Source organism: Eubalaena glacialis, chromosome 11 (assembly GCF_028564815.1).
Source record: "Eubalaena glacialis isolate mEubGla1 chromosome 11, mEubGla1.1.hap2.+ XY, whole genome shotgun sequence".
NCBI classification, from domain to species: domain Eukaryota; kingdom Metazoa; phylum Chordata; class Mammalia; order Artiodactyla; family Balaenidae; genus Eubalaena; species Eubalaena glacialis.
Window position 1 is genome coordinate 7,683,967 of NC_083726.1, and position 12,419 is coordinate 7,696,385.

The 12,419-nt window shown below is 44.2% G+C and overlaps 1 protein-coding gene across 1 annotated transcript in view; it reads right to left on the bottom strand.

Annotated features, from left to right (window-relative positions):
• ACO2 (aconitase 2) overlaps positions 1–12,379 on the bottom strand; it is a 51,733-nt gene extending 39,354 nt beyond the window's left edge. Inside the window, exon 1 of the mRNA XM_061205896.1 lies at positions 12,305–12,379. Within this exon, the coding sequence (XP_061061879.1) occupies positions 12,305–12,340 (36 nt within the window). The 5' untranslated portion in view covers positions 12,341–12,379. The remainder of the gene's footprint in view (positions 1–12,304) is intronic.
• Between the last annotated feature and the right edge of the window lie 40 nt (positions 12,380–12,419).

Genomic DNA, 12,419 nt, shown 5'->3' on the forward strand with positions numbered 1-12,419 from the left:
ACTACAGTTTATCTGAGTCTTGGCACAATACCTCGGAACACCAGACGGTAGGCCTCTAAAGGAGTTGTGAGGCCATCTCCCACTCGCTCCTTATCTCCCTGGGAGGCAGTCATGAGACAGTTTCTCCTCGCCTCCCTGGATCTGATGAGGTATGGAGCTTTCTGCCCTGGACTCTTCAGACTAGAGCTGCAGGATATAAACCCGCTTAGTGGCATCAGGGCTGCCACAACTTTCAGTGCAGTCATCAGCTCCTTTTGTTTTGGTGCCGCCCTTTTCGGTGTGTGCAACTAGGACCCAAAGAGCTAGCAACTTCGGCTTACTCTTCTCAGTCTGTATATAAGTAATGAACTGTCAGAATATGAAAGTGGTTCATTGTACCTTTACCAATCAATTGGTCAGGCTTTGATCTTTTCGTATAAGTATGAGCTTTACAGTAGGACATGTTAAATGTTTAACTTGATTCTAAAAGCAGTGGGAAGGACTTCACTGGTGGCACAGTGGTTAAGAATCCGTCTGCCAGTGCAAGGGACATGGGTTCAATCCCTGGTCCGGGATGATCCACATGCTACGGAGCAACTAAGCCCGTGCGCCACAACTACTGAGCCTGCGCTCTAGAGCCCACGAGCCACAACTACTGAGCCCACGTGCCACAACTACTGAAGCCCGCGCGCCTAGAGCCCATGCTCCGCAACAAGAGAAGCCACCACAACGAGAAGCCCGCGCACCGCAACGAAGAGTAGCCCCGCTCGCCGCAACTAGAGAAAGCCCGCGTGCAGCAACGAAGACCCAATGCAGCCAAAAATAAATAAATAAATAAATAAAATTTAAAAAAATAAAAGCAATGGGAAGCCACTGAAGCAGGATTATATCTGCATTAAAAAAAAAAAGTCACTGTGGCTGCCATGTAGATAATGCATTCAAGAGGGGTAAAAGTATTCAATGGAATAGGTTGATGGTGGCTTATCATGTAACCTATTTCCTATAAGCACATTTGTATTTTAACACTTGAACACCTATTCTGTGCCAAGCAATAGGACACAGATACCAAGAAGAATAAGACAGTCCCTACGCTTATATACCTTAGTCTGGCCACAATCAGCAGTAAATGTAACCCACTGTGACCTGCTTGAGGAAAGAAACACACACAAGGGGCAGGAGTACAGGAGAGGGAACAATTAGCTCTGCTTGGGATGCCCAGGGAAGACTTTACTGACCAGGGCTGTGGAGGATAAATAAGGGTTTGCAAGGCACTCAGAGAACAGATAGTACATAAAAAGATACAGAATCATCAAGTGAAGTGTGCAGGAGCTACAAGTCACTCAAAATGGTGCGAGGTAAAAGACAAAGCAGGAAATGGTGGAAGGTCAGGCCAGAAACCCAGCAGGTTTGATTCAGGAGGCTGAATTATGACCTGTGGTTTATTTACACAGTGAAAAGAACTTAGATATAGCTCAAAGACTCAGCTCTACCATTTATTAGTTGTGTGGTGTCAAGCAGGTTTCACCTTTGAACCCAGTTTTTTTTTTTTTTTAATTTTTATTGGAGTACAGTTGATTTACAATGTTGTGTTAGTTTCAGGTGTACAGCAAAGTGACTCAGTTATAGATATACATACCTCCACTCTTTTTAGATTCTCTTCCCACATAGGCCATTAGAGAGTATTGAGTAGACTTCCCTGTGCTATACAGTAGGTCCTTATTAGTTATCTATTTTATATATGAACCCAGTTTCTTCACTTGGAAAAAGGGAATAAATACCCACAGTATTATGTGAGGTCTGAAATTATGTGAATGAGCTCCCAAATAACAGCAATTATTATGTAAAATGCTACAAAGCAGGTTGTTTTTTGTTTTTTAAATAGCCTTTACTAGGGTTTTTCCTCCCATTTAAAGAAGTACGACAGATTTCATGGCGAAAATTTAGACAACACATAAAACAACACAATTTTACAACTCCCCAGAGCCCATCCAGGAGTACTTACCCTAAGACGCCTCCACCAGACCCCCTGGCCTGATGCCAGGTACCCTGTGGTATTTAACAGTGACTCCAAGAGAGGCACTAAACACCAGTCTGTGCTGAATTTACACCTCCTCATAGTCCCTGGCACCAGGATACCTACTGAACCCAAACTGAACAGGTGGTAGGGCTGAGGTTTCTAATCAAAGACAATGATAATAATAATAATTACTAGTAGTAGTAGTAATAGTGATACTTAATACTTTCTATTGAGTGCCAAGTTATAAGCACTTTACATGGATGAACAGCCCTACTGTACACGAGCTCCATTTAACAGATGAGGAAATTGAGGGCAGGAGAAGCATAGTAACTCACCCAAGGTCTCACAGATACACCAGCATTTAAAGACAGCCTGGCTCTAAGCCTAAACACTGAGCCTTCCAAGCGCCAAGTGAACTCTGGCAATTCTAAGTATTGATTTGGATACAAATGAATTAAAGGAATCAGATAAAATCAAAATGGAATAGATGCCAAACTGTTAACAGTAGCTATCCCTGGAGGGTGAAATTATGGACAATTTTTTACTTTTTATATGTATTTAATTTGAACTTTTAGAATCAGAAAAAAATTTAAAGAAATATAAATTATAAATACATGTATTATTAAACATATTTTTAATTTGGATTATAACATTTAAAAAATACTAGATGGAAATATACTACAGTGTTAATGGTAGTTATCTCTGGGTGGGGGTGGGTTATCTCTGGGTATTACAAATAATTATAGGTAATTTTTATGGTATTCTTTATACTTCTATATTTTCCAAGTTTCCTACAAGGGGTACCTTTACAAATAAGAAAAAAAGTAAGAAATTAATTTTACCTTAAAAATAGATATTACTGAGTCTTATAATATCTGACCACCATGGTTGGAGTATGAGTAGTCCACATCAGTATTATTTAAAAAAGAATGATGACTTGGGGGTATTTTTTAAAAAAATAACTTATTGGGGTTTTGTTTTTATTTCCTAAGTCCCAAAGTAAAACATACTCAATGTTTGGTTCAACCTGGCCCCAGGGCCCAGAGACATTCCAGAGATCATCCATAGGCCATCCACACAGATGTCACAACTAGGAAATGGGAAAATTTTCCCCCATGCTTGGAGCCCAAGTCTCGGGGTTTGTGAAATTCTCATGAGTAAATACCAGGCCCTTATCTAGAACAGATACTTCCACTAAGCCCTACAAGCCCCTGATTCAACATGATTAATCCAGGAAGCTCATTTTCTTCCAGAAAGTCTGTTCCACTACTAGACAATTCTAATACTTTACAACAACAACAAATGCTTCTGAACTGAAACACACCTCCATTAAATCAGGCACAGATTCTAGCAATGGAAACGTGGGCTCAAATCCCAGCTCTACCCGCAACAAGCTGTGTAAACTTGTGTGTTTTTATTTAAGCCCTCTAAACACAGCTTTTTTCATCTGTGAGTGGGAATAACACCTTCACAGGCTGTAGTGAGGATTAAAGGAGAGTACCTACGTGAAAGTACCCAGCCCAGTCGCTGACACGCTTCCTAGCCGCGTCCTCTGGAACCAGATCAAATGAGCTTAATCACTCCTCCACACGTCAGCCCTTCAAATCACCGAAAACCATAATCGTGTCCTCTCCATTCTAAGCATTCCTATAGTACTTCCTCGCTACAAAACTCCCTCTACTTGGGTGGGAGTCTCCCATCAGGGTGACCAGCAGCCAGGTGCCCTCAGATCTCTTTTGGAGTAAATCACAGTAGCTAACACACTGCTCCATGCCAGCCACTCTTATAAACCCTGCTGGACAGAGCTCAGCCTCCCTAACTGCCCTGAAGATGGAGAGGCTCAGAGACAGGAAGTGGCCTGCCCAAGGTCACACAGCTGGGAACCTGCTGAGCCCATGCCCTTCTCACTATGCTACAGACAGTGTCTCCCAACCTCCGCAGGCCCAGCAGCCAGGTGGGCTCAGTGCTCCATGGGGGCTCAGTCCCAACTGTTCAACGTCTCTGGTGGAATCTGGCTTCTTGGTTAGATAGTGCCCCCTCCCTTGCTGGATGGGATACAAATCTCTAGGGCTCCCAAGGAGTAAGGGAGGCTCTCCTGATCCTGCATTTACTGACACAGAACAAACTCTGAAGGAAGGAATACAACCAAAGTGGACCCACCAGGGAGTCTGGTAAGAAATAATATGAAAAGAAACAAACAAAACTGTGCCAAGCAAGATCACAAAGGTTATTTTTTTTTAAATTTATTTATTTATTATTTTTGGCTGTGTTGGGTCTTCGTTTCTGTGCGAGGGCTTTCTCTAGTTGTGGCAAGCGGGGGCCACTCTTCATCGCGGTGCGCAGGCCTCTCACTATCCCAGCCTCTCTTGTTGCGGAGCACAGGCTCCAGACGCGCAGGCTCAGTAGTTGTGGCTCACGGGCCTAGTTGCTCCGCGGCATGTGGGATCTTCCCAGACCAGGGCTCGAACCCGTGTCCCCTGCATTAGCAGGCAGATTCTCAACCACTGCGCCACCAGGGAAGCCCCACAAAGGTTATCTTATATCATCTTCTCAACAACTGTGCCAAGTGGGATTGTTATAGGTCATTCTGTCTTCTGTTTTAATGAGAAAATGGAGACTCAAACAGATAAGAAGGTAAATAATTGCACTAAAATGTAAGCTCTATGAAGGCAGGAAACTTGTCTAATCTGATCACCACTATATACTCAAGAGCCTAGGACACTGAAGGAAGAACCATGATTTGAACACTAGTCTCTTCATCTTGCTTTCAAATTCAAGTTGTGAGTGCCTCTGGCAGAGGCTGTGCTGAGCCATTAGTGCCTGTTCACGGAGCCATGAACAGTCCTTTTCAAAGGCTTGGAAAGGGGGCAGGGAACCATGTCTCTCCAAGACACAGCCTCTAAATGGGCTCCAAGGCAGTAGGGGGTTCCTTTAAGAAATGAATTGATAGATTCACTCATCTGCCTAATTCTCCTTTGCTGCTGTCTGGAGCAGAGACTCTAGGCACACCGTGAACCGCATACAAATCCCAAACCCTGCTCTGGCCCCCCGGGGCAGCAGCCCTTTGAATACTTACAAAGGGCATCCTCTGTAAGCTCAATAGGCAGCCTGTGAGGCTGACCCACAGCTCTGGCCTCTCCCTCTCAAGCTCTGCTGGTATTTGGGGCAGGAGGCAATCACGGCCTCAAATAGATCCATATGCAAACAGGGCACGGAGCCAACCGAACTGTGTCCCCTCTATCCAGCCTACTCTGCAGAGATCTAGTTTCTACTCTCTATGCCCAGGGGAGTTCTCTGGGGAAACAGCTTGAGTGGTAAAAAGCCTGAGTTCTGCAGTCAAACAAACCTGCATTCAAAATCTGGCTCCGCTGCATGCTGGTTGTGACCTCGGGCAAGCCGTTTAACCAATGCGGGTCTATTTCATCATGGTGAAAACAGGCTAATGACACCCACATCTTAGGGTTGTTGTGAAGGTCAAGTGAAGCAGTGTTTGTCCAAGACCTAGTTCAGTGACTGGCACAGTGGGGCTGACAGCTCATTATCGGTATCTCTAATGCCAACGGTGCCGCGGGGCAGACTAAACATGCCACCACACATGCAAGTTCCTGGATGGTCTGGCCTGAATTTAGCTCCACCCAGCACGCCCCCTCCCCTTCTGGCGTCAGCCCAGTGTATTACAGTTGCTAAGCCGTGAGCAGCAACAACAAAACAGTAACAACACACACGTCCAGCCGAAGGTGAAGGAGCCCAGCTACGCAGCACTGAAGTGTGGCAGTCACAGGAATCCCCGAGGCCTCTCTGCAGACCCCCACAACTGGCCACACACAGGATCGAAGCTCCCACCCGGAAACTGCCTCGCCCTCTGCAGGGTGAAGGCAGAAATCCTCCTAACTGGGCCTAAATTCCCCAAGGAGCTTCATATTTAATGATGGTGATACTGCAAATGTAATTCTAGAGCGCATCTTCTCAATGCTGCCCTTCAACTTAGAGAATTAGAAAACAGGAAGCCAGTGGATTCATTTGTGCCTCTTCTCCCAACTCTCTTAGGACAGTACCCAAAAGATTTTCCTGCACAACTACTACATACCCGATATCCATGGACAGCACGGGAGGAGCAAGCAATTTTCCCAGAGTCAGTCTTTTTTATTTTTTATTTATTTTTATTTATTTATTTTTTGGCTGCACTTCACGGCCTGCGGGATCTTAGTTCCCTGACCAGGGATCGAACCTGGGCCCACAGCAGTGAAAGCGCCGAGTCTTAACCACTGGACCGCCAGGGAAATCCCAAGAACCAGTCTTGAGGATAAATGCTGTGGCAAGGGAGGCTGTAGACCATCTCCAGGACTGAAGACACAGTGCCCATACTTTCACCAAGTGCCCATACCCTGCGTCAGATTTCCCCCAAGTACTTTATATACACAGTCCCATTTAATACTCAGAGGCAGAAGATACTGTGTCCATTTTACAGGTGAGGATACTGAGGCTCTGGAACGTAACTATTTTGCCCAGGGCCACACAGCAAAGCTGGTGCCCTTTCCTTTGGCCCAAGCTTTGCAGAATGAATCCAAGAAAATCATTCTCCATGCCTTTTAGGATCCCCTAAATAAAGAAGGGCTTCTACAGGTTCATTCTGGAACAATCTAAGGAAAAAGTCTGTCCTTTGTCTCAGTATTAGAAAAGGCCTATTCCTAAAATAACATAGAAACTATTCACAAATTTTTATAGTGTATTAGAGTTCAAAGAACTTTCCAGGGACTTCCCTGGTGGTCCAGTGGGTAAGACTCCGCGCTCCCAATGCAGGGGGCCCGAGTTCGATCCCTGGTGGGGGAACTAGATCCCGAATGCATGCGCAACTAAGAAGTCCAAATGCCGCAACTAAGAAGCCCACATGCCGCAACTAAAGATCCCACGTGCCACAACTAAGACCCGGGGCAGCCAAAATAAAAAAAAATAAAATAAATATTAAAAAAAAAGAACTTTCCAAATATTATTAGGCCTTCAGGACCCTTCTTAATTGGAGGGTAGCTATGAATTGTCCCATTTTGCAGATGTGTAACCTGAGAGCCACAGAGGGTAGAGACCTTGCTCGAAGCCACATGGTAAGTATGTGGTAGAGGAAGTCTCCCAAAGTTCCTGATATTCTATGTGTTGCCTATTTTTTTTTTTTGGTTTATTTTTATTAAAAATTTTTTTTCTTCCGGTTTTACTGAGATATAATTGACATAGCTGTATAAGTTTTAAAGTGTACAGCATAATGATTTCACCTACATCATGAAATAATTACCACAATAAGTTTAGTGAACGTCCATCATCTCATATAGATACAAAATCAAATAAATAGAAAAATATTTTTTTCCTTGTGATGAGAACCCTTAGGATTTACTCTCTTAACAATTTTCATATATAACATACAGCAGTGTTAATTATATTCATCATGTTGTACATTACATCCCTAGTACTTAACTATCTTATAACCAGAAGATTGTACTTTTTGACAAACTTCATCCAAGTCCTCCCCGCCCCACAAAGCAGCCCCCCTGCAGTCCCTCCCCTCCTTTATGCTGAGAAGCCCAGAGCCTACCACTGCCTTCCAAACCACCTGCTGGGAAAACAAGGTGTGTCAAAGAACACTGAGCCAATGAAGACAGACGGCTCAAGCCCCAATCCTCATTCTAAATACTTCCCAGATGACCCTCTTGGAGACACCAGGTAGCAGAATAATGCCCAAGATGAACAGCGTTCACTTCAGACATGAAGCTCATACTCAAGTGAGGGACCCTGTGGCAAGACACTTGACCCCATCCAGCTTCCTCACCTGTGAAATACAGACACTTGTTGAATTTATAAAGGAGCTTCGGCTCCTGACTAAGTTTTGCAAGTACTATGCAAACACATGACTACTGAATTCAAGTTCACCCATCCTTCGGTCACTCAGGCCCCAAACCTAAAAGTCATCCTTAACTGTTCCCTGTCCCTCACACTCCACATCCAACCCACCTGCCTCCAAAATATCTTCACTACCAGAACCCTAGTCCCAGACACCTGCACCACTCCTTGGATAATTCCAACAGGCCCCATTGGTCTCCCTGCCTCCTCTTTCGTCCCTCTGTGGTCCATCATCCACGCAGCAGCCTGAATGATTCTTCTCAATCATAAATCAGATCCTGTCACTTCACAGTTTAAAACCTTCCAGTGGATTTTCATTACACTTGGAGTAAAACCCTATTTCCTTACCAGAGCCGACATGACCCTGGCTCCTACCTCTTGCTCAGACCTTCCTCTCATCACCTCAGCCACACTGGCCTTACTTCTTACCCTCAGACCTATCTCAGGTGCTTTGCACATCCTGTTCCTTCTACTTCAAGTCTCCCCTCCCAAAATGCTGAAGGGCCGCCTTCTTATCATTTAATGTCACCTCTTCTGAGAGGCCTTCCCCAACCACTCCAGTTAAAGCCATGCCACACCCTCACCCCTATTCTCTCTACCACACTATCTTGTTTTATCTTCATTGTCCCACTTCATAGCTACAATTTTCTTGTCTACTTGTTTATTCTGTCTCCCCAGAACTACAATACAAGCTCCACTACTCCCGTTCATTATTACACTCTCAGTGTGTAGAACAGTGCTAGGCACATAGCAAGCTTTCAATAAACATTTTAGGAATGGTTGGTTCAAAAGGCAATGGTGGGACTTCTCTGGTGGCACAGTGGTTAAGAATCCGCCTGCCAATGCAGGGACACGGGTTCGATCCCTGGTCTGGGAAGATCCCACATGCCGCAGACCAACGAAGCCCGTGCGCCACAACTACTGAGCCTACGCTCTAGAACCCGTGTGCCACAATTACTAAGCCCACGTGCCACAACTACTGAAGCCCGCGCGCCTAGAGCCCGTGCTCCACAACAAGAGAAGCCACCGCAATGAGAAGCCCGCACACCACGACGAAGAGCAGCCCCCACTCACAGCAACTAGAGAAAGCCTGCGCGCAGCAACGAAGACCCAACACAGCCAAAAATAAATTAATTAATTAATTTTTTAAAAAAAGGCAATGGTGTGCTCCCCTCTTCCTCTGCCCAAATTTGAGATTGGAAGTTTGTTTACTCATCCATTCAATCATTCATTCATTCAGTTCAAATCAACAGCTGACTATAGGACACCTGAGAAGGTACCACAGTGAATAGGGATGACCTGTTTCCCAATTCAAAGCAAGATTTTTTTTTTAAACATGGCACTTTATACAGGAACTTATAACTTCTGCAAATGTGTCAGACTTCTTTGTAGTTAACTGCTGTTTCAGATTTACATGCAAGGGGTTACGTGACTTCCCTAAGGTCACAGGATGAGAACTCAGCATCCCAGTACCTCAAGGCAAAACCAAAATCTAAAATGTATCTGGAAGTGCCCAACCACTTTTATTTACCAACCGTGGTCATTTACACAAAAGTTAATTTAAAAAACCAGAGAGTAAATGTGGCTTTTCAAAAATTTCACCTCCATTTTCTTCACTCTGTTTCTATCTTCCTACCTGGTAGCAGGTACTATCAAACAATAGAACACTTTAAAGAGCACTGTTTTCTGGTTATGGACCATTAATGGTACCCTGGTTGACAGGCTGAGTCTTGATGCCAAAGGGAAGCAGTACTATAGTGCAGGTGCTGGGACCTCAGCCTTGGGAGTCAGAAAGGAGCAGATTCAAATCACATCTGCTAACAACTAGTGATAAGGCCCTAGACAAGTCTACTTTAATTTAATTAACAAACAATTATATAGCACTTACTAGATGCCAGCAGAGTTCTAAATACTTTGCAACTATGATTATTAGATAAGCCAGATATACTATTATCCGTATCTTACAGGTGAAGAAACAGGCATAGAGAGGTGAAGTAAGTTGCCCAAAGTCACAGCGAGTGAGTATTAGAGTCAGCATTCAAATAAGACAGTGTGATGCCAGAATCCATGCTCTTAGCCATTACACTATGTTTCTGCTCTAATCCTGTTTCTTCATCTATAAGACAGGGCTAATAAATCTGCCATATCTCACAGGATCATGTGAGACTACCGGCACACTAAGGTACATGTTAGCTACTCTTAGTGGTAGTAGTAATTGCCATCATTCTATCATCTACCTTCACCTTTGGTCCAGCCAAGGTCCAACCAAGACCTTTGGTCTTCTGCCCAAAATACTTTAGCTGAGAAAGATCTCCAAGGTCCTCTGCAGTAGAATACATTAGAATATACTGAAGTTTCACGAGAACAAAAATTGTCTGCTTTTTTTGCTTCACTGTATCCAGAGGAAGCAGTGGGTACTCAGTAAATATGTGGTGAATAAGGTAGTAATAAATTGAATGCATAGACAGGGTTCTGTAGACACGACAACTAAAGTAATACCATCACTTCTCAAATGCAGCTAAACACAAAAGAGGTAAATTTACAAGGTTTTCAGAGCACAGTGGTAGCTGGCCGTTACTTAAGACAGCCTGGCTATTAGGAGACAGTGTGGTATAATGCTGTTCATTCATCTTAGCTAAATGAACAAACAAGGAGACCCAGGTTCTCAAGGTCTTGGATTGTCTATCTGTAAAAGAGGAAGTTGGACAACATGATAATCATAAACAAATATATTCTACTTTCTCATCACTTTATAACAATCATCATAACAATATGAATGGAAGCCGACCACCAAAAACTCAATAAATGTTTGTCAATGAACATAATCCCCAACTGACAGATGAGGAAACTGGGATTCAGTTCTCAAGTTCAAGGTCACTTGCACTGGGTAGAATATGAACTATAGTCCAGATCTCTTCCTACACAGGTCTAACACTCATGCATTCCAAGATCCTTTGTGATATCAGTCCTCTCGTCCAAGCTCAATAAATCTGTAATAATTTATCTTATCAAATAATCTTGCCTAACTTCACTACATCATGGGTCAGGAGGATCAGAAAGAAACACTATTTCCACTTCGTTAACCTGGAGAATCAAAAGATCTAAAGAGATAATTAGCAAATCCCTTTTTTTGCCCAGAATTTAGAGATCATAAAATAAATGATGATTTCGCTTTAAACCATATGGTTTAAATTTAAGCAATGTGACTTAAAAAAAAAAAACTCCTGGTAACAATACTTTTTGAGAGTACAGTACAAAACTTCTTTTTCAATTCTGTAATCAGAGTTGTGCTACTTGATCCAAAGTAGAATCACAAAGTTAAATGTAAAAGGTTGCCAGAGAATATCTATAAATGCTTGCTCACTTTATTTTTATTAATGAAATACATGCCTGACATTGAATCTGAGTATAACACCTTCCTAGGATTGTCAAGTTAGGAGTGAAAAAACATCTGGCAGTCAGTCAATTTTCTAGATGGTTCATAACAGGACAGTCAAGGTCAAATTGTTGAATCTCTTTTACCCTCCCATCTAGTAATTGAAAAGCAACCAATTATGAGCTCAAAATACTCCATTCTGGGTACTCTCACAAATACAAATGTCAGCTCCAGGATCACACTCGGGCTCAGAAAGTTCTGAGGGCAGGCTGACATGAACAAGAACAGAGAACAGAGGGGCAGCAGGGCAGATGCTCAGGCCACACCACTTCGGTAACACTCAGAGAGAGCAGGAACTTTCACCTACTTTCTAGCAGTTTCATCATCTATCAAATGAGAAGAGTCATCTCACCAAATGATTATATGAACCAAATGATATGATGAGGAATTAAGTCTTGCAATCTTGTGCAAAGATGAGAGACTACTGTTATCGTTACTAATTACTACGTCTGGGCACGGAAGGCCCCCTCGAACTCCTGGCTATATGTTCCGCAGGATCCCCACAAGATGGGATAGGTAATAGTTTTTTTCCTCCAAACTTCAGGTTTGGCAACCACGGATGCACCTGGCTAGCAAGGGTCTGCTGCTGAGAGATGAGAAGCGAGGCCTTCGGGCTCTGGACCTAGCGGGCTCCACAACCACCGCGCCCCCCAGTCACCTTGTCCTCACCTTGAGGAACGGCAAAAGAAAAAGAAAAAAAAAAAAAATCCTACATGGGAGAAAGTGCGGCCCTCAAAATAGGTGCCTCCACTCTTCACCTGGCCGCCGCTTCTGAGACCCACGCTTGCAGCGGGGCGGAGACAAGGCTGGGAGAGCTGACTGAGCCGGGGACGCCTTGACCTCGGGCGCCGGGCCCGCGGCAGGGACAGGTACACGAAAAGCCGGCCGGAGGTCGGGCCCGCCTCGCCTTGCCTCGCCCACAGCCACAAGCACAGGAGGAGGCACCCCGCCCCCGTGAACCCAGAGGGCCCTCAGTTCGCTCTCACCTGCAGCCGGGTCACCAGTAGGCTGTAAGGCGCCATTTTGTGCACTGACAAAGATGAGGTCGCTTGAAAATGACGTGCACACGGCTTACTTAAAGCCTTCGGGTAGGGGGCGTGG